This window comes from Salvelinus sp. IW2-2015, linkage group LG28 (assembly GCF_002910315.2).
Source record: "Salvelinus sp. IW2-2015 linkage group LG28, ASM291031v2, whole genome shotgun sequence".
In the NCBI taxonomy this organism is placed as follows: domain Eukaryota; kingdom Metazoa; phylum Chordata; class Actinopteri; order Salmoniformes; family Salmonidae; genus Salvelinus; species Salvelinus sp. IW2-2015.
In genome coordinates, this window is record NC_036868.1 from 11,357,222 (window position 1) to 11,377,034 (window position 19,813).

Sequence of the window (19,813 nt, forward strand, 5' to 3'; positions counted from 1 at the left end):
GAGCAACGAACCGCCCTTGCTGTTCTGCTGGCCGGTTCCTCTCTCCACGGGGATTCTCTGCCTCTAACCCTAGTACAGGGGCTGAGTCACGTGCTTACTGGTGCTCTTCCATTCCGTCCCTAGGAGGGGTGCGTCACTTGAGTGGGTTGAGTCGCTGACGTGATCTTCCTGTTTGGGTTGGCGCCCCCCTTGGGTTGTGCCGTGGCGAAGATCTTTGTGGGCTATTACTCGGCCTTGTCTCAGGATGGTAAGTTGGTGGTTGAAATATCCCTCTAGTGGTGTGGGGCTGGCATTGGCAAAGTGGGTGGGGTTATATCCTGCCTGTTAGGCCCTGTCCGGGGTATCATCGGATGGGGCCACAGTGTCTCCTGACCCCTCCTGTCTCAGCCTGCAGTAGTTTATGTGTCGGGGGCTAGGGTCAGTCTGTTATATCTGGAGTACTTCTCCTGTCTTATCCGGTGTCCTGTGTGATTTTTAATGTATGCTCTCTCTAATGTCTCTCTTCTCTTTCTCTCTTTTTCTCGAGGACCTGAGCCTAGGACCATGCCTCAGGACTACCTGGCATGATGACTCCTTGCTTTCCCCAGTCCACCTGGCCTGCTACTGCGTCCAGTTCAACTTTGCCGTGCTTGAACCCTACCTGTTCACCGGACGTCTACCTGTCCCAGACCTGCTGTTATCAACTCGCTAGAGACAGCAGGAGCGGAAGAGATACTCTCAATGATCGGCTATGAAAAGCCAACTGACATTTACTCCTGAGGTTTGACCTGTTGCACCCTCGACAACTACTGTGATTATTATTATTTGACCATGCTGGTCATTTAGAACATTTGACATCTTGGCATGTTCTGTTATAATCTCCACCGCGCACAGCCAGAAGAGGACTGGCCACCCCTCATAGCCTGGTTCCTCTCTAGGTTTCTTCCTAGGTTTTGGCCTTTCTAGGGAGTTTTTCCTAGCCACCGTGCTTCTACACCTGCATTGCTTGCTGTTGGGGTTTTAGGCTGAGTTTCTGTACAGAACTTTGAGATATCAGCTGATGTAAGAAGGGCTATATAAATACATTTGATTTGATTTGATTAAAGGTTGTGTTACTGCATTCAACCCACATACCGCACCCACACAAATCTAAATAGAAAACAGTGATTATTTTTCAAAAACCGAACAGAAACCAAACCAACTTCAAAAAGCTCTAATCGTTCAGCACAAACCTGTGTGGGAAGCACCTGGTTTCTATATTCAGTGCATCGGAAGGTATTCAGGCCCCTGACTTTTTCCACATTTAGTTATGTTATGTTATAGTGAATTAAATAGTATTTCCACTTCATCAATCTACACACAATACCCCATCAATGACAGAAAGAAAAGGGTCTGGTTAGAACATTTTGCTATGAAATATCACATTTACATAAGTATACAGACCCTCTACTCAGTACTTTGTTGAAGCATCTTGGCAGCGATTGACGTGTTCTTGGGTATGACGCTACAGCTTGGCACACCTGTATTTGGGGAGTTTCTCCCATTTCTTCCTCTGCAGATCCTCTCAAAGCTCTGTCAGGTTGTCAGTTGGATCGGGAGCATTTCAGCATTAACATTACAGCTATTATTCAGGCTGCGGCACTCAAGGACATTCAGTTCCCGAAGCCACTTCCTGCAATGTCTTGGGTCTGTGTGCTTTAGGGTTGTTGTCCTGTGAGAGGGATACCTTCGCCCCGTCCGAGGTCCTGATTGCTCTGGAATCAGGTATTTCATGCAAAGATCTCTCTGTACTTTGCGCTGTTCATATTTCTCCTCAACCCTGACTAGTCTCCCAGTCCCGACGCTGGAAAAACATCCCCACAGCATGATGCTGCCGACCACCCATGCTTCATCGTAGTATGATGCCAGGTTTCCTCCAGACGTGACGCTGGGCATTCAGGCCAAATAGTTCCATCTTGGTTTTATCAGACCAGAGAATGTTGTTTCTCATGGTCTGAAAGTCCTTTAGGTGCCTTTTGGCAAACTCCAAGCGGGCTGTCATGTGCCTTTTACTGAGGAGTGGCCTCCGTCTGGCCACTTTTCCATAAAGGCCTGAATGGTGGAGTGCTGCAGAAGGTTCTTCTTCTAGAAGGTTCTCCCATCTCCACAGATGAACACTGGAGCTCTGTCAGAGTGACCATCGGGTGATCAATGGAAACAGGATGCATCTGAGCTAAATTTGAGTCTCAGAGCAAAGGGTCTGAATACTTATGTAAATAACGTATACGTTTTTTTTTTTTTTATACATTTGCAAAAATGTTGCTTTGTCATTATGGGGTATTGTGTGTAGATTGATGGGGGAAAAATACATGTAATCCATTTTAGAATAAGGCTGTAACGTAACAAAACGTGGGAAAAGGGAAGGCGTCTGAATACTTTCTGAATGCACTGTACTTTGTATCCCTCATTTACTCACGTTTTTCCTTCATTTTGGTAGTTACCTGTATGTACGCACCACAATAAAATCCCTGAAAATGTCATAAATATGCAGGTGCTCAGGGTCTGCAAAAGAATGGTGATAGACTCACCCACACGTCTTCAGTAACTCTTTCCCATTCTATACAATGTGTTTCTGTTTCACTAGCCATGCTATAGGAGCCCAGACACTGTGGAGGTAAGTGGGGCGGAACAGGAGTAGACTGCTCTGTGAGCCTTTAGATCCACAGGCTGGAGGAGGAGCCACAGACAGTGTTGTGGTAGACATGCAGTAGAGAGAAGGCCACTGTAAAGCATTGCTCTTCTCAGGCTGTGGATGGAGACCAACCCTCCCCCCAAATCCCTGTGTCCCCTCCCTGGGCTTCGTATCTGGAGCAGGGTCCTGACCACACTGCCATGGTCCTCAGCTCAGTGCCAACGGCCAGTACACTGGGTGCGCTGCCGTCTCTTCTTACAGATGTAGAAGATAGGAAAGGCCACGAGTCCTGAGGAGAGAGCAGAGTAGGAGAGAACAGGCAGGTTAATATGGAATGTGAACTAAGCTCAGGGAAATGACTGAAGTGACACCTCTCGYAAGGAAGTGTTGACAGTATTGGTGGTCGATCAAGGAAATACTTTAATAATCTCAATACTGTTCTGTTGTTCGCACTAGGAACACATTACCTTTGAAATACGGACACACAACAGTAAAGATAATTTGTGAGCAGGATTAACAAGTGTCTGTCAACAGCTTTATATCAGTGTGTCATCCTCCCATCGCCCAGTGTAGCAGTGCTATCTGAAGTGGACAAGCAGACACTTAGCTGCTTCAATCAATTCACACCAAAACACAGATGGCTCTCTCCAGCAGACCACAGCCACAACAAGCGGAGTCACACTACATACCTGAACCAAGGGAAAGTAACACATTTCAGATTCTCTAAAGCACCAGCGGTTATGTAATGTTTCATGTTGTTATCTAGAGATGAAAAGAGCAGGATTAAAACAGTAGGTAATAGTAGTCGTTTCATGTTATAAAGGATGTAACAATGCTTACCTATGACCATGGATACTGCTCCGACAACCACCACCAGGGCTATGACAACAGGGGCCACCACCACTTTACTCACTGGAATGGGAGGGAGACAGAAGAGACAACACAGATATGCATAAGGGGTCAGGACAAGTACATGCATGAAAATGCATGAGGAGGACAGGGCAGTTTGGAATAGCACCTTGGCACATTAACATTTTTAACAGGTTATCAGAGGTCCTGCGCCACTACAGTACACCCAACCTAAATCAAAACAGCCAGTAGCGAGTTATGGGACTACGGTTTAGATAATTCACATGTTTGTTTTCATTGGCAAGGCTGTTAAAACATGAGAATGGGAGCAGGCAGGGGAGTGTTTTAATGGGAGGTAGAGGGGGTTTTGTAGACCCTTTGACGGACACATTAGCCCACCGTCAGTGTGTGTCAGATGTTTCCATTGGCACCATGCTGGTATCTGAGTAACTTTAGCTAACCCCACTCAGGGAGCAACAGCTGAGGCCCTGCATGTCACTACACAAGGCCCCGAGGGAACATCAGATGCAGAGCTGCAGTCAGAGCACCTATCAGAGAACTACTGAATCTCTCTGGAGAGCAGTTCACTATTCACACACAGCAGGCAGGGTCACAAAGACATGCGTCATCTCAGATAAGGAAGTTCTGCTGATATGGGGCATGCAAATCATCCACTGTGTTGGCAGCTACAGTTTACCGTTATTGTTCTGACTTCAGAGCTGTGAGAAATGACAGTGCATTACAATGCACAATGCAATTTTTGGCATAGGCACTAGACGTATTGTGAAAATGGGTTGTGAAAGAGTCATGTCTGTAGCATCAAGCTAGTATATGCTGTTTTGATCATCGTCATTATTGTGTGAACTGATTAAGAAGATGAAAGGCCACCCACATGGTAATTGAAGTTTACTCGTCGCCCCCGCGTATGTATCTTTCTGAGTCTGACCACAGAGACCAAGGAGGAAAGTCATGGGCAGTGTAACGACTGAATTAAAAGGGAGGCAGAAGGACTGTGAAACTACAGCTGCTAATCAGAGTATCTTTTTAAATCAGGCCTTAAGGGCCTAGTCTAAATATAGTTGTCATATTATCAGAGGGTACTGATTGCTTGCTTGTCTAATAATATTAACCATGAAATGTAATAGGAATCCCAAAATGTCCCCTCTATAAAGGGTTTAAGGGCCTCTGGGTCACGGGCTGAGGCTGGGCAGACTCACCACACACGGACCCCCGGACCAGCCGGCGGAGGTGGGGCTTCTCAGGAAGGTAGCGGTACTTGCAGCCGAACACGCTGAGGTTGGATGTGTGATCCCCGAAGAATCGCAAGTGGCGGTACTTCTCCCCACAGCGGTAGCAGAAGTTGGTGCTGCACTGGGTGCAGTTCATGTGATCGCAGCCCTCCGTCCTCTGAATGTGGATCTGGAGAGAGCGACATGACCTCATGGATGCTCTATAAAGCTTTTATAAGTCGTTGTTCGTTTAAAGTGGGACCCTAATTTCTGAACAAATTAATAACTATATGTATCAATTACTAGATTATCAGTCAGCTCAGCGCAGGTTTTTCCAGAATAGAAAGTATTTTGGTTTGGTTCCAAAACGAGGGAAAAGAATGGAACATTTTGTTCTGATATCTAAGCATCACTCAACCTCTCTCCCTGACTCATGCTGACTGACATTGCATTGAGAGGAGAGTGCTGCCATGGACAGACAGCCAGCTAGCAGCCAACACCTCAGTGAAAGTTCCTTCCAATACGAAAACGAATTAGCAGTACTGTGCTTGTTGCTCTTGCTTTCTAAAAGGCCTCTCACTGTGTATGAAACAAAGAGCTGACGTGGCATACTAAATCTAATTTGGTATTGACTTTCTGCCCAGGACTCAGTCTTATGACTTCATGGAATGCTTCATTTCCAGCCATTGTTACAAGTGGACAAGGGAGGAAAAAGACCTCTGACACTCTCTTTCTCTCCTCTTAGAGAAAAAACACACAGAGGACACTGTCATGGCTGTAGAACTACTGAAAAACACATCTTTAATCATCTTATGTTGTTGACATACAACGCTGGAGAGAACAGACGGCCCTGTCTCCACCTGCCTAGTCAAGATAACACCCTTTAGGACCATGTGAGAAGGCCTCCTATATCATCGTTTGGCTGCAGAACTGTCAACCACAATCTTCTTCCAGTAGCTATGTTAACTAGCAAGGTTTGCTATTTTTCTCCACTCTCCTGGCTCTGTCACCCACCTTGCAGTGGGGGCACTTCTGGGCGTTCCTCTGGCCATGCTCGATGATGCTGGCCCAATGACGCAGCAGCTTGTCCCCTTTCCTGTAGTCCCGGCACTTCAGGTCCTCGTGCCAGGGGGCATGGCATTTGAAGCACCACACAAACTGGCACTTTGTGCACTGGATCTGCAGAGGCATAGACAAGTGATAGGCTAGATAGTGGCATGGCGCATAAAAGGCATAGACATGTGATTGGCTAGATAGAGGCATGGCGTATAAGAGGCATAGATTTGCTGAGAAGAACTGTGTGCCTGCATGTACTAAAACCTCCCTCATTAATGATACATGAAAAAGCACTTTGTTCATGATTCAAGAAACCAAAAAATTTCCCCAAGAATTACAAACAGCAGAGGCCCTGTACTCACCTTGTACTTGTGCTCAGTCATGCTGTATAATATCTGATCTCAGAACAGTACAGGCCCTCTCTCTCACCTTGTATTTGTGCTCTGCCCTGCTGGGGGTGTGTCCTTTCAGCGAGGTGAACTGGCTGCACTGGGGACAGGGTTTGGTGCTAGAATCAATCTGGCTCAGCTCCAGGAAGTATTTGTATTTGGCCACTTCCTCACTGCCCAGGTGGGACACCAACAGGCTCTCCTCCAGGTAACCACTGCACTCCGTGATGGGGCACACTATGTTCGTTCTGCCCACCCTGACCTGGGGGACACATAGACATAACACAGGGATCAATTGAGAGAGATGTGAATGCTTTATGACAAATTAGGATAAACAAATAATAAGACAGTGGTCGTAAGTTGCATACAAACACAATGCCATTGGCCCTAGATCCGGTAATAAAATATTGTCGATACATTTAGCTACTGGATTGCAAGTGTGTTATGTAGGTGAAGGTTAAACAGAATACACAAGCAAATACTACAGTGTACAGTACATACAGTACGGAACATACATTTCCTGGGTGGTACTGTACAAGGAAAAGTTATTTACCAGAAGGTGAGCGGTATGATCTGTTGTTACCCTAATCCCCCTATAAGAGATACTGTGGTGTGTGAGAGAATGTGCCTTGGAAGGCTTCCATGAACCACTAGTGACTTCGCTAGTCATTTTAGTAATTTTGCAGACGCCCTTATCTAGAGCAATTTACAAGAGCTATTAGGGTTAAGTGCCTTGCTCAAGGGCACATCAACAGATTTTTCCTGGCCCAACACTGTTAACCGCTAAGCTATCTGCCACCCCATAGTCATAACACTACTACAACAGTGGAAAACTACAGAGGAAAAAGGGCCCAGTACGCCTCAGTGGGAGTCTTAGCATTAGCCTCATGAGTACACCCAACCACCACTTCTCCCCCTCCCATGTAGAGCTCCAGGACACCCTTGCTCCAGGCACAGTGGGTCCCCTCCAGGGTGCTCCTCCCAGGGCATGGTGCAGACAGACGGGTAGGCCCCGGATTAGTACATTGCTGCTGATCTGAGCTGAGTAATCCCCTCCTGGCTGGGCCTGTAGTACATGTCCATACAGTAGACTAGAGAGTGATGCAGCACAGCTCTGGGGTAATACCCAGCAGACTCTTTTCACTATGACAGCCTGGCCTCTGGCCCTATGAACCCTGTTCCTGCACTGTAAAACATTATAGTTGTTTTGACAGTATTATATAATAAAACTAACAGTAAAGTACCATATTAATTATTTACAGAAAATGTACGTAAATGACAATGCAGTCTGAATGATCTTAGGCGTAAATGTTAAATCATACCGTAAATGGTTGCATGGTACTGTTGTTTCTGGCTCATTAACATATTTTGAGGTGTGCCGTGTTAAGAGGCTACATTTGTGCCACCCTTTAGATAGAATGCTGCACTAATTGAACTGATATGTGGTAGTTGTGCTCTAACAATTAAATGTGTATAGGGAACAGATTGGAGTGGCAGCAAGTCTCAAACCTTTAATGGTTGAGTATTTGCCATGTCCTTTGGTGTGTTTTGCCCTTTAGTCACTTCCAGTTTGGATRCCTTTGTTAAGGCCTCTAGAAGTGCAAGTGATAGGAAATACAACACTAAGTATTTTAAATCACTTTCACTTCTAGAGGCCTTAACAAAGGCTCCCAAAGTGGTATTCATATGGAAACACAATAACTAGCAGCCCACCTGATTGCTCCACTTCCATGCATTTACTGTAAAATACTGTACAATACAAACTCCATCACTCTTCAATTCATTTTTATGAATTTATCCATTCATTAGTTACAATTGCCATAATAAGATTACAGTAATGCAGTGTATTGTTGTTTTACAATAACTTACAGGCAGCATGTTGCCTGTAAGTTACCATAAAAACAAAGGCAAAAAAGATTCCAGTAACACTATTGGATACCATACAATACAGTAACATAATGTACCTTTTTACAGTAACTTACAGGCAACTAGCTTCCTGTAAGTTACAGTAAAAACAACACAAAATGGTTTACAGTGTGGCCCTGTACTCTCCTCAGGGCCAGGCTGTGCACTCTGTTCTGCTCTGGGGGTTGCTCAACACAGCACAACAGCAGCTCAGCTATTGCTGTCCAATGAGCTCACATATGTTATCGCATCAGAGGTTGGTGATCAGAAGTACGTAGGCCTAAAGTAACAACAAACAGAATGTTTTTTTGAGGTAGCTGATTGAAGACTTTTCTAGAAAGAGCAGTGCCAGTGAGATATCAATAACACACACTGTTCTTTCTCAGAACCATGACATCAGCCAACTCAACCAGTCTCCATTTCACATTTTAGTCATTTAGCAGACGCTCTTATCCAGAGAAACTTACAGCAGTGAGTGTATACATTTTTGTACTGGTCCCTCATGGGAATTGAACCCACAACCCTGGCATTGCAAGTGCCATGCCCTACCAACTGAGCCACACAAGACMAATTGACTAGACAAAAGAACCCATATTAACTAAACATGGGATAAGACATGTTCTTCTAATAATATGTCTAGTCCATTGTACTGTAACTAACTGTGTGTGGGCACCAGGATGATATACCTACCGTGTGTGTAAATAAAGGAAGTGAATGTGTGGACAGTTTATGTTGTGACTTGCACTGGGAAGTCTATCTTCTAAAGCTGCACAGACAAGGTCACAGGCTTAGGACTAGCTAGGCTGTGACACTGATGAGACGGTCAGTAAGAGAGTTGCCACCTGTGAACGTAGTGCCCAGTGATGAGGGTGTGAAGGAGTCCCATAGAGAAACCCTGAGTCCACCTCTACACCCATCAACCAGGCCACAGGACAGTGGCCCTGACAGCCAACACAGCAGGGACACTGGAGCTGTGGCAAGATGTGAAAAAATATATACACTAACATCTCCCTTCCCTTCTGCCCTCCAAGAGCAGTGCCCCTGGATTACACCAGGGCATAACATCTGTGGTCAAGTGGTGTGTGTATGTGTACACCTAGTATAACTGTCCTGCTGCTTCAGAGCCAGAACCAAACAGAGGAGAAACTGTAGTCCACCATAGCCTCACAGAGAAATGAATGAGCGATCTCCGGGAGTGCGTTCTCATCCCTTTATTATGTCTAATTTTAGTTCTGATTTCACTGATGACCAGAGGTGCAGATTAACTTCATCAGGCTTCTGTCCTCAGACTACAACGTTGGTCCTGAGGTAGAGCTCTCTTTCGTGCGCGGACGCACAAATGCACACACGCGTTACGTTACATTATCCCATTTCCCCTAACTCTAACTCAAACCCAAACCCATACCATAACCCAAAATTTTAACCACTCACCCTAATTGTAACCCCTAAGCTTAAAATAACCTTAAGAACATTTGGGGATTTTAGGTTTACATTATATTATTCTATCCTCATGGGGACCTAAAATTAATTTATATTTAAAATCCTATTTCCCTAACCCGTAACCCTAACCCCTTACCCTAATTGTAATCCTAACCCTAATCCTAATGTCCCCACACGGGATAATTTTCCTTGTTTTACTATCCTTATGGGGACATTTGGGGATTTTAGGTGCCCACAAGGTTAGAAGAACCAACACACACACACCTGCCCATAGCGTTCAGCCTGAGCCGGTGGAACCAACTTTAGTAGAGGAGCTACACATGATAAGGCTGGTAACACCACGATGGGCAGCAAGAAGCAACACAATGGATACTACCTGTGGTGGTGCAATCCACAACTCCTTATGTTATGTCACACTTGATCTATGCTCATGAAATGTTATGTGATCCTGACTGGAAGCTACAGATACAACTGAAGATCAGTGTCTTGTTGATACATTTTTGGGGGGTAAATCAGGCACCTGTCCTACCAGTGTTAGTCAGTGTGATAGTCATATCATCCAATTATGACTAACACAGACTAAGGGATTACTATTCTGTATCCATGCAAAAGCCAAGTGAATAACAATGTGCCTGGCAACACCTGCAWTACAGTGAGATGTACTGAGAGGAAAGTCTTCATATTCTCTGACAGAGCTGACAAGCCAGTGGTACATCATCAAGCTCTGGACAGGTCAGACCATATCAAACAAAGCGTGTATGAGTCAGTGTGAGGGACAAAGACATGTGGCATCACACCAGATCTAGAGGGCAGGATAACATGCTTCCTGAATCCTGGCCTATCAAAGGGTCAGAACATTGCAATCATGCCAAGACTGACTGGCAGACAACAACTTACCAGCCTCTCATGAGATGCATTGAGGCCTCTCTATTGAACACAGTTAGACTAAGGCGTTCCCTCTACAGCATAAAGACAGGGACACAGATATAACGAGTCCCTTAATCAAAGGAAATAGGAAGTAATGATATGTTGTCATCAACCAATAGGAAACATGTCCCTGAGTTGGAAGTATATCCTGCCTGTTTGGCCCTGTCCGGGGGTATCGTCTGACGGGGCCACAGTGTTTTCCGACCCCTCCTGTCTCAGCCTCCAGAATTTATGCTGCAATAGTTTATGTGTCGAGGGGGCTAGGGTCAGTCTGTTATATCTGGAGTATTTCTCCTGTCTTATCCGGTGTCCTGTGTGAATTTATGTATGCTCTCTCTAATTCTCTCTCTCGGAGGACCTGAGCCCTAGGAGCATGCCTCAGGACTATCTGGCCTGATGACTCCTTGCTGTCCCCAGTCCACCAGGTCGTGCTGCTGCTCCAGTTTCAACTGTTCTGCCTGCGGCTATGGAACCCTGACCTGTTCACCGGACGTGCTACCTGTCCCAGACCTGCTGCTATCAACTCTCTAGAGACAGCAGGAGCGGTAGAGATTCTCTGCATGATCGGCTATGAAAAGCCAACTGACATTTACTCCTGAGGTGCTGACCTGTTGCACCCTCTACAACCACTGTGATTATTATTATTTGACCCTGCTGGTCATCTATGAACATTTGAACATCTTGGCCATGTTCTGTTATAATCTCCACCCGGCACAGCCAGTAGAGGACTGGCCACCCCTCATAGCCTGGGGGCAATTACAACAATACTGAATGAACACTTATTTTAACTTAATATAATACATCAATAATAATGGTGGTTCCTTTTAACATGAGACTTTAATATTCCAAGGTAAGAGGTTTTAGGTTGTAGTTAATATAGTATTTMTAGGACTATTTCTCTATATACCATTTGTATTCCATATACCTTTGACTATTGGATGTTCTTATAGGCACTTTAGTATTGCCAGTGTAACAGTATAGCTTCCGTCCCTCTCCTCGCTCCTACCTGGGCTCGAACGAGGAACACATCGACAACAGCCACCCTCGAAGCAGCGTTACCCATGCAGAGCAAGGGGAACAACTACTCCAAGTCTCAGAGCGAGTGACATTTGAAACGCTATTAGCGCGCACCCCRCTAACTAGATAGCCATTCCACATMGGTTACACCAGCCTAATCTTGGGAGTTGATAGGCTTGAAGTCATAAACAGTGCAATGCTTGAAGCAGTGAAGAGCTGCTGGCAAAACGCATGAAAGTGCTGTTTGAATGAATGCTTACGAGCCTGCTGGTGCCTACCATCGCTCAGTCAGACTGYTCTATCAAATCATAGACTTAATTATAACATAATAACACACAGAAATACGAGCCTTTGGTCATTAATATGGTCGAATCCGGAAACTATCATTTCGAAAACAAAACGTTTATTATTATCGCATATACCCTGACTCTGCGTGCAATGAACACAAGAGAAGTGACACAATTTAACCTGGTTAATATTGCCTGCTAACCTGGATTTCTTTTAGCTAAATATGCAGGTTTAAAAATATATACTTCTGTGTATTGATTTTAAGAAAGGCATTGATGTTTATGGTTAGGTACACGTTGGAGCAACGACAGTCCTTTTTCCGCGAATGTGCACCGCATCGATTATATGCAACACAGGACACGCTAGATAAACTAGTAATATCATCAACCATGTGTAGTTAACTAGTGATTATGATTGATTGATTGTTTTTTATAAGATAAGTTTAATGCTAGCTAGCAACTTACCTTGGCTTCTTACTGCATTCGCGTAACAGGCAGGCTCCTCGTGGAGTGCAATGAGAGGCAAGTGGTTAGAGCGTTGGACTAGTTAACTGTAAGGTTGCACGATTGAATCCTCGAGCTGACAAGGTAAAAAAAAATCTGTTGTTCTGCCCCTGAACAAGGCAGTTAACCCACCGTTCCTAGGCCGTCCTTAAAAATAAGAACGTGTTCTTAACTGACTTGCCTAGTTAAATATAGGTGTAAAAAAAACGATTTATTTTTTATATCGGCCAAATCGGTGTCCAAAAATACCGATTTCCGATTGTTATGAAAACTTGATATCGGCTCTAATTAATCGGCCATTCCGATTAATCGGTCGACCTCTATTAGGGACCACACATGTTGTGTTAAATGTGCCAACACAGTGATTGTGTTAAAAGTAAAACAACGTGTCGTTCCTAACTAGACACATGGATGTGTAAAAAAAATGACACAACACACAACAAATGACAAACATTCAGAAAGCAATGATAAGGACTTCCATGTAGCTATATTATATGAATAATTAGCCATTTAAATTAGGCTTTTTAAAATACAGTGTATTTTTTGCACTCAAGACATGGTGAGGGGATTGAACTGGAGTGATAGTCATATATTTCCATCCCTCTGATCTGGCAGCATCACATCAATTAAGACAAGAGCACGCAGCCTATTCATGAGACTGGAAGACATGCAGGCTTTTGTAATCATAATGACATTAAGACTTTAATAACAATGAGTTTGAATCATTACAGGCAAACCAGCTATGAGAAGTCCTCAAAAAAAGAGGGAAACGAATAGATACTGTAGGACAGGACTGAAGAGCTAGTAGGTATACTTCAAACCCACATCAGTTGAGACAGAACACTTACACCAGGGGTATTCAACCAGGGGTCCCTGGCCCCTCAGGGGCCCGCTGAAGTACTGCAGGGAAGGGGAGAATGGATTTATATTTTTTATTATTTCAATGTTTTGACTATCACTAAAAACAACCTAATAAATAAATGTTGAATGATATACATTCCTACAGTAAGAGTAGAATCTCTTCTTTCTAATGATGTCAACTTTATTTTTCAACTCCCAAGCACCGGCGAATAGGCTACCAGCGAGGCAAGTGCCGCTGGCAGCAGGTAAGCTTTTTTGACCTGGACATACATTTTTGCTAACTAACCTTTGTTTAACCAGCTAAACAGCTGCTCTTAGTGAAAATATGTTTGCAGTTACCTTTCTAGCTATCATTCACCTGGTGATAAGACAGGAAATGTTTTGCTAACATATGATGTGGGTCCATGGGTTGCCGGTTTGCTTGCCCCTGGGCAAGAAAAGGTTGAAGACCCCTGACATAGATCAATAACTGGACAAGTTTTGGTGAGTAACTAGGCCTATTTYCCCACTGTTTCAGTGTTCATAAGATCCTTAGAACATAAAGCATGGAAGGCCTGCAACTCTTTGAGTTGTATAATGTATACAGATCACTGGAAAAGCTTAGAAACCAGAACACCAGAAGTGTTAGAGCATTTGAGCCAAAAAGAGCCAACAGCAAATCCTTTAAAACGGGTTTAATACCTGAAATGCATTAGGCATGACAGACACGTGAACATGGAGGAAACTGGAGCTGTAACAGTCCCTATCCTGACCCCGAGACAGATGAGTCAGCGACTCAATTGGATTTGAAAGCCAAGGAACAGTCTGCAATCTGATGCTACCTGATGACAATAACAAGATCCCTCTAGGTCAGGGGTCTTAAACAGGTCGATCTCGAGCTACCAGTAGCTCGCAGCTACATACACTACATGACCAACAGTATGTGGACACCTGCTCGTCGAACATCTCATTCTAAAATCATGGGCATTAATATGGAGTTGGTCCCCCTTTGCTGCTATAACAGCCTCCACTCTTCTAGGAAGGCTTTCCACTAGATGTTGGAACATTGCTCCATTCAGCCACAAGAGCATTAGTGAGGTCGGGCACTGATGTTGGGTGATTAGGCCTGCCTCGCAGTCTGCGTTCCAATTCATCCCAGATGTGTTCGATGTGGTTGAGGTCAGGGCTCTGTGCAGGCCAGTCAAGTTCTTCCACACTGATCTCAACAAACCATTTCTGTATTTGTGGACCATTGGACTGCCAGATTGTGAAGCGTGATTCATCACTCCAGAGAGCGTGTTTCCACTGCTCCAGACTCCAATGGCAGCAAGTTTTACACCACTTCTGCCGACGCTTGGCATTATGCATGGTGATCTTAGGCTTGTGTGCCGCTGCTCGGCCAAGGAAACCCATTTCACGAAGCTCCCGATGAACAGTTAATGTGCTGACGTTGCTTCCAGGGGCAGTTTGGAACTCGGTAGTGAGTGTTGCAACCAAGAACAGACCATTTTTATGCGCTACTCGCTTCAGCAGTCCAGTTCTGTGAGCTTGTGTGGCCTAACACTTCGCGGCTGAGCTGTTGTTGCTCCTAGACGTTTCCACTTCACAATAACAGCACTTACAGTTGACCGGGGCAGCTCTAGCAGGGCAGAAATTTGATGAACTGTCTCGTTGGAAAGGTGGCATCCTATGACAGTGCCACATTGAAAGTCACTGAGCTCTTCAGTAAGGCCATTCTACTGCAAATGTTTGTCTATGGAGATTGTATGGTTGTATGCTCAATTTTATACATCTGTCAGCAACGGGTGTGGCTTAAATAGCCAAATCCACTAATTTGAAGTTGTGTCCACTTACTTTTGAATATATAATGTATGAGTAGCTCACCAAACAATTCAGAAAGTACATAACATTTATGTTTTCCACTGCAAACTGTCAAACAAATCTCACAAGTATCAGACACCACAATCTCCCAACTACTGCCACTATTGGCTTAAAAAGCCAAACCTAACACAATTAATTTCCAGCAATATTGCCCCGGTTTGTATATCAGTCCGTGCGTAGGCAGTAGATGTGATAACCGTCTTGTGGGTCGACAGAAATACATTTCCCAAAACCATTCCTCACTCACTAGATGCACATTTAAAGGGTTAGATGCACATTTAAGTCCAAATTACAGTCCAAAAATCTTCCAGATCTAAAAAACATTTTCTTCTGATGTGATTTAAGCAGAAACACAGACTCAGAACATCCCATTTCGTTTTTTCTCTATGAACAATTGTAATTTTGAGAGTATTTAAAAATAATAATAAAACCAGGAAAATAAAAAGAGAAAACATAATTTGGGAAAATATAAAAAATATTTTATAGAGCTCCCCCTTAGAGTTGTTTATTACCATTATTTGACCAGGTATATTGACAGAAAACATAGTGCACTACTTTCTCTTGTACAGTAAGGACCCCGGGAAGAGTTGCAGGTGAGTGGAGAAGAAAAGAATGGGCCTATTTGAAAGCAAAAAAAAAAATGCTTGCGACATGTTACATTTTTTAAAAGTAGCTCTCATGCTAGAAAAGGTTGGAGACCCCTGGTCTAGGTGGACAACTGATGTTGTCTTCAGAGATAACACACTGCAGCACGCAGCCTCCAGAGGAAGAGAAGCGTGATTTCACTAGGTTCTACATAGACAAGCTCTGTGATTAAGCTATCAATTAAAGCCACACACAACCTGTCCCCACCCCTCCCTCCGCTGCTGCCATCAGCCGCAAGGAAAGACAGCGCTCAACACACCCACCTCCCTCAGCCAACAAATTCATTCTGCAGGCAGTCAGTGCCTTCCCTGATGTCGCAATTTCTTTTGTCACCCTACATTTGTTTTTAGAATTTACAGACTCCCTATCCGTGCAAACCAACCAGACAMCACACACTGGTTATCTGCGTTAGACATCCATAGAAACTGTATTAAGTCATTCCACACCTAATTAAAGGATAGACAGAGACAGTCTGATACATTCTCTGGGAAAAACCTTACATATCCTTTCACTTTACACTCAGTTGCACAGMGTTAGGCCTAGTCATCCTGTTGAATTCCACAGCGCAGCACAGTTGCAGATTGTTCCTTGTGAGATGAGTCAGTTGGCTCAGAAAGCAGGAAGCACATGACTTCCCTAAACAAGGATAACAATGGCCGAGGCAGTACTGTTACAACACAATGGGCTGTCCCTTCCATCCTTTCTCTCCAAGCAGCCCAGCAAAATACTGACATTTAGGCCTAACACTAAAATAGGAAAGTGTTCAACCTGTTTTTTTCATCACTATACTAGCCTGCATCCCAATTACTTGTCTCTCCTCCAGGCTGTAGCAGGAGACAGACCATCTGACTGGGTGTTCCTCAGGTAGTTGAGCACATGGTGTACAGTGTAATACTAGATCCCAGTGCTCTCCCTGCAGACTGCCCCTGCAGGTGTTCCTCTTAGTGGTAACTGAGCACATGGACCAGGGCTCTCATTGGGTTCATTCAGAAGGACACAGCAAGCCAGCTGTCGACAGACCACAACATCTGCACCCAGATACACTATTGACATGCCAAATGAGCTGGAGAGGATCTTAAATTAACACAAAGCAATCCAATGGGTGTAAACGTACATTTGTGTTGTGAAAACAAAAATGTATCAAAACAGGTGGGCCTACTAGTGCCATAAATATATATATTTATATAGGCCCCATCTTGTTTTGTGTCAGCGTGTCTATTGAGCACACACACACCCACCCAGAAGGCTTGATAACATAGACAATTTGGATACCAGGCCTTTCTTTACCTGTGAAATGATGTATATTTTCAGGCATTCCTCACAGACAGCCTTCTTGCAACAAAATAACGGCTTTATGTGTGTGTCTTCCAGACAGATGCGACATGCCAAAACAACTGATTCATTGTAATCCCCGTTGTAAAAGTTGCTCAGAGTTCTAGGATCAATCAGGTTCGGTAGCGTATATGGATCGGAAACGGTGTGGTGGCCCATTTCCAAATTGCTCTGCTGCCGCAAATCTGTGGATGACTTTGTAATGACGTTTGATGTTGACGGAGATATCGCCCCATTATATTGGTGTTCTCCGGTATTGTCAGCCGGTTTCCTGTAGTTATCGTTCGCAATACAGTATACAGTACAGTAAACATGTTCCTTTAACTGTACGACATCGTCGTCAGCCCTGCTACGTTCACAAATATCGTCAGAATCTGTTACATCAACTTCATTCAAATCGGATGACGTTAATCCCTCTGTGTGATCTGCGATTTGCTCTTTTACATTCGTTTCACTGCCACTTGACTTTTCAAGGTCCACATGATCAATTCGTTCATTTAAAACTATTTCTACCATGGCATCCTCTGGGTGTTTTTGGTCATCTGCTGAATTGTTTTTGAAATTCGTAGGGGATCTCGTCGTCCCGAAATTCCTCCTCAAAATATCCACTGCAGTCGGTTTTCTGAAACTGTATCCCTCAACATTTTCTTTACTACCCGTCCTCTCAACCCTGTGTGTGTGCGTCTCCAAAATCCCGTCACCGTCTGGTGTTTGGATCTTTGTTTCCCTGACATCTTGAATAAAATCTGTGCCTGATGTCTCAACTTTATCAAGGATTTCTGCTGGATTGCAGACTGTCTCTTCGTCATATCTGCTGACAAAACTCGGCATTTTACACGTACACACATTCAGAGAAATGTGTTCATCTTCCATTCCCAAGGTACAACTCCCCATGCACGCTCTACCTCTTCTCCAACTCCAGACACTAACAAACAAAACAAAACCCAAGTAGGGTATATTTCTGCTTCCGGGGCTGCGTGTGGGAGAAAATAAATCCGTAACGTTGTAGCTGTTTGACTTCATGCAACCTGTACGCGCGCCAGCTCTGACTGTGAAATAACAGCGCATTTGTCGATCAAAAAAAGCAAGGTAAGAGTCAGATGCATATCCATCTATTACTGTTAAGCAACGTTAATAGTGTAGTCTCTGGGGATCCTTGGACGCTTGCCTGCCCAGCAACAGGCTACCATCAACCAAGGTAGAATCAATCTAGGACTGTATGACCTGTAATTTACGTCCATTGCCCACAAAGGGCGAATCAAATCTATGGACGCAACTCATACAAGTCACGAGGGCAACCTTTTTATTCTACAAAGTGAGAAACACCTTACGTCAAGCATTTTGGAAAAAATACTCTATACCAATTATAATATGCATATTTGGTGAGATTATAATAAATTCTATAATTACAGTTTCCAATGTCAATAGTCTGGCTGAAAGACATTATCAATAAAACAATGAAAATTCTAAATCAGAAAGTTATGGCACTTAATTTCACAACTGACTATATTTTTTCCGTGTATTTATTTGCCATGGGGGTTTAACCTTCAGCTAATAATTGTTTAGATATGAATCTACAGTATTCTCAACAAAACACTGAAATATCATCATAAATGTTTTTGGGGTCCAGTGCAACAACAACAGTCAACGGTAGAGGGTAGTAGAGTCTAACACAACAACAAAAACATGGGCATTTGCATTTAGGATTTGTAACTGCAAAAGATGAAACGTAAAAAAGTAAGACAAGCATATGCGCTGACTGTGCAGTTCTGTGCACCCTTCTTCTGAAGGGTTTCAGGCTAAACTACCTTAATAATAGGCCACCAAGGGCTAATGGGCAYGTGCTGAATCAACACTGTGCTCGAATTAGTTGATTTTTCCCAAGCTAAGTGGACCCTTGGGGTTCTGTTGATATATGCATTCTTTACCGTACAGAGAGGGAGGAATTCAGCAAAGACAAGCAACTTTCACACACTGTGTGATGAAGCTAATATTGTATTTAAGAAGCCAACTGCACGTGGGTATGTTTGGCTGGTGAGAAAATGACTAATACCATAATGATATTCAAACAGGGTTTATAAAGATAACCTCTTGATATGTAGTATCATGAATATGTACAATTTAAATGGTGAATTGTGTATTAAACTGTTTATAAGCATCTTTTATTTTACTTTCAAAATACAGCAGACATGCTGACTTAGACTCTGAACTCCTCAGTCATCCAGCATTTTGCATCATCATGATGCTGTGGCCGGTAACACTTTGCTTCTTAAAAGAACAATATCTTGACAACTTGAATGCTGAAATACAAAACATTTTGGGACTGTATCAATAAAAAATACCAAAATATAGTTTTTGAGTGGATTTTCCTTTAAACTGGCATTGAGAGTGGCAGCTGATATATGAATACGTGGCATTGAAGGCAGTACAGTGATATGGCTCATCAGTCATACCTCAGTCTGAGGCTTCCCAACCTCATACATCATATATACGGTACCAGTCAAAAGTTTGGACACACCTACTCATGCAAGGGTTTTTCTTTATTTKACTATTTTCTACATTGTAGAATAATAGGGAAGACATCAAAACTATGAAATAACACATATGGAATCATGTAGTAACCAAAAAAGTGTTAAACAAATCTAAATATATTTTATATTTGAGATTCTTCAGAGTAGCCACACTTTGCCTTGATGACAGCTTTGCATACTCTTGGCATTCTCTCAACCAGCTTCACCTGGAATGCTTTTCCAACAGTCTTGAAGGAGTTCCCATATGCTGGGCACTTGTTGAGCACTGCCTAGAGGTGTGTTGGGTCATTGTCCTGTTGAAAAACAAATGATAGTCCCACTAAGTGCAAAC

The 19,813-nt window shown here is 43.7% G+C and overlaps 1 protein-coding gene across 1 annotated transcript; it reads right to left on the bottom strand.

Annotated features, from left to right (window-relative positions):
- Positions 1-1,889: 1,889 nt before the first annotated feature.
- Positions 1,890-18,178, bottom strand: LOC111954021 (E3 ubiquitin-protein ligase RNF217-like). Its single transcript, XM_023973516.2, has 6 exons — positions 16,907-18,178; positions 6,214-6,435; positions 5,743-5,907; positions 4,717-4,918; positions 3,491-3,562; positions 1,890-2,939 (listed from the first exon to the last, which is right to left on the bottom strand). Exons 1-6 carry the CDS (start codon positions 18,017-18,019, stop codon positions 2,863-2,865), a joined length of 1,851 nt encoding a protein of 616 aa, XP_023829284.1. The 5' UTR covers positions 18,020-18,178; the 3' UTR covers positions 1,890-2,862.
- Positions 18,179-19,813: the final 1,635 nt, after the last annotated feature.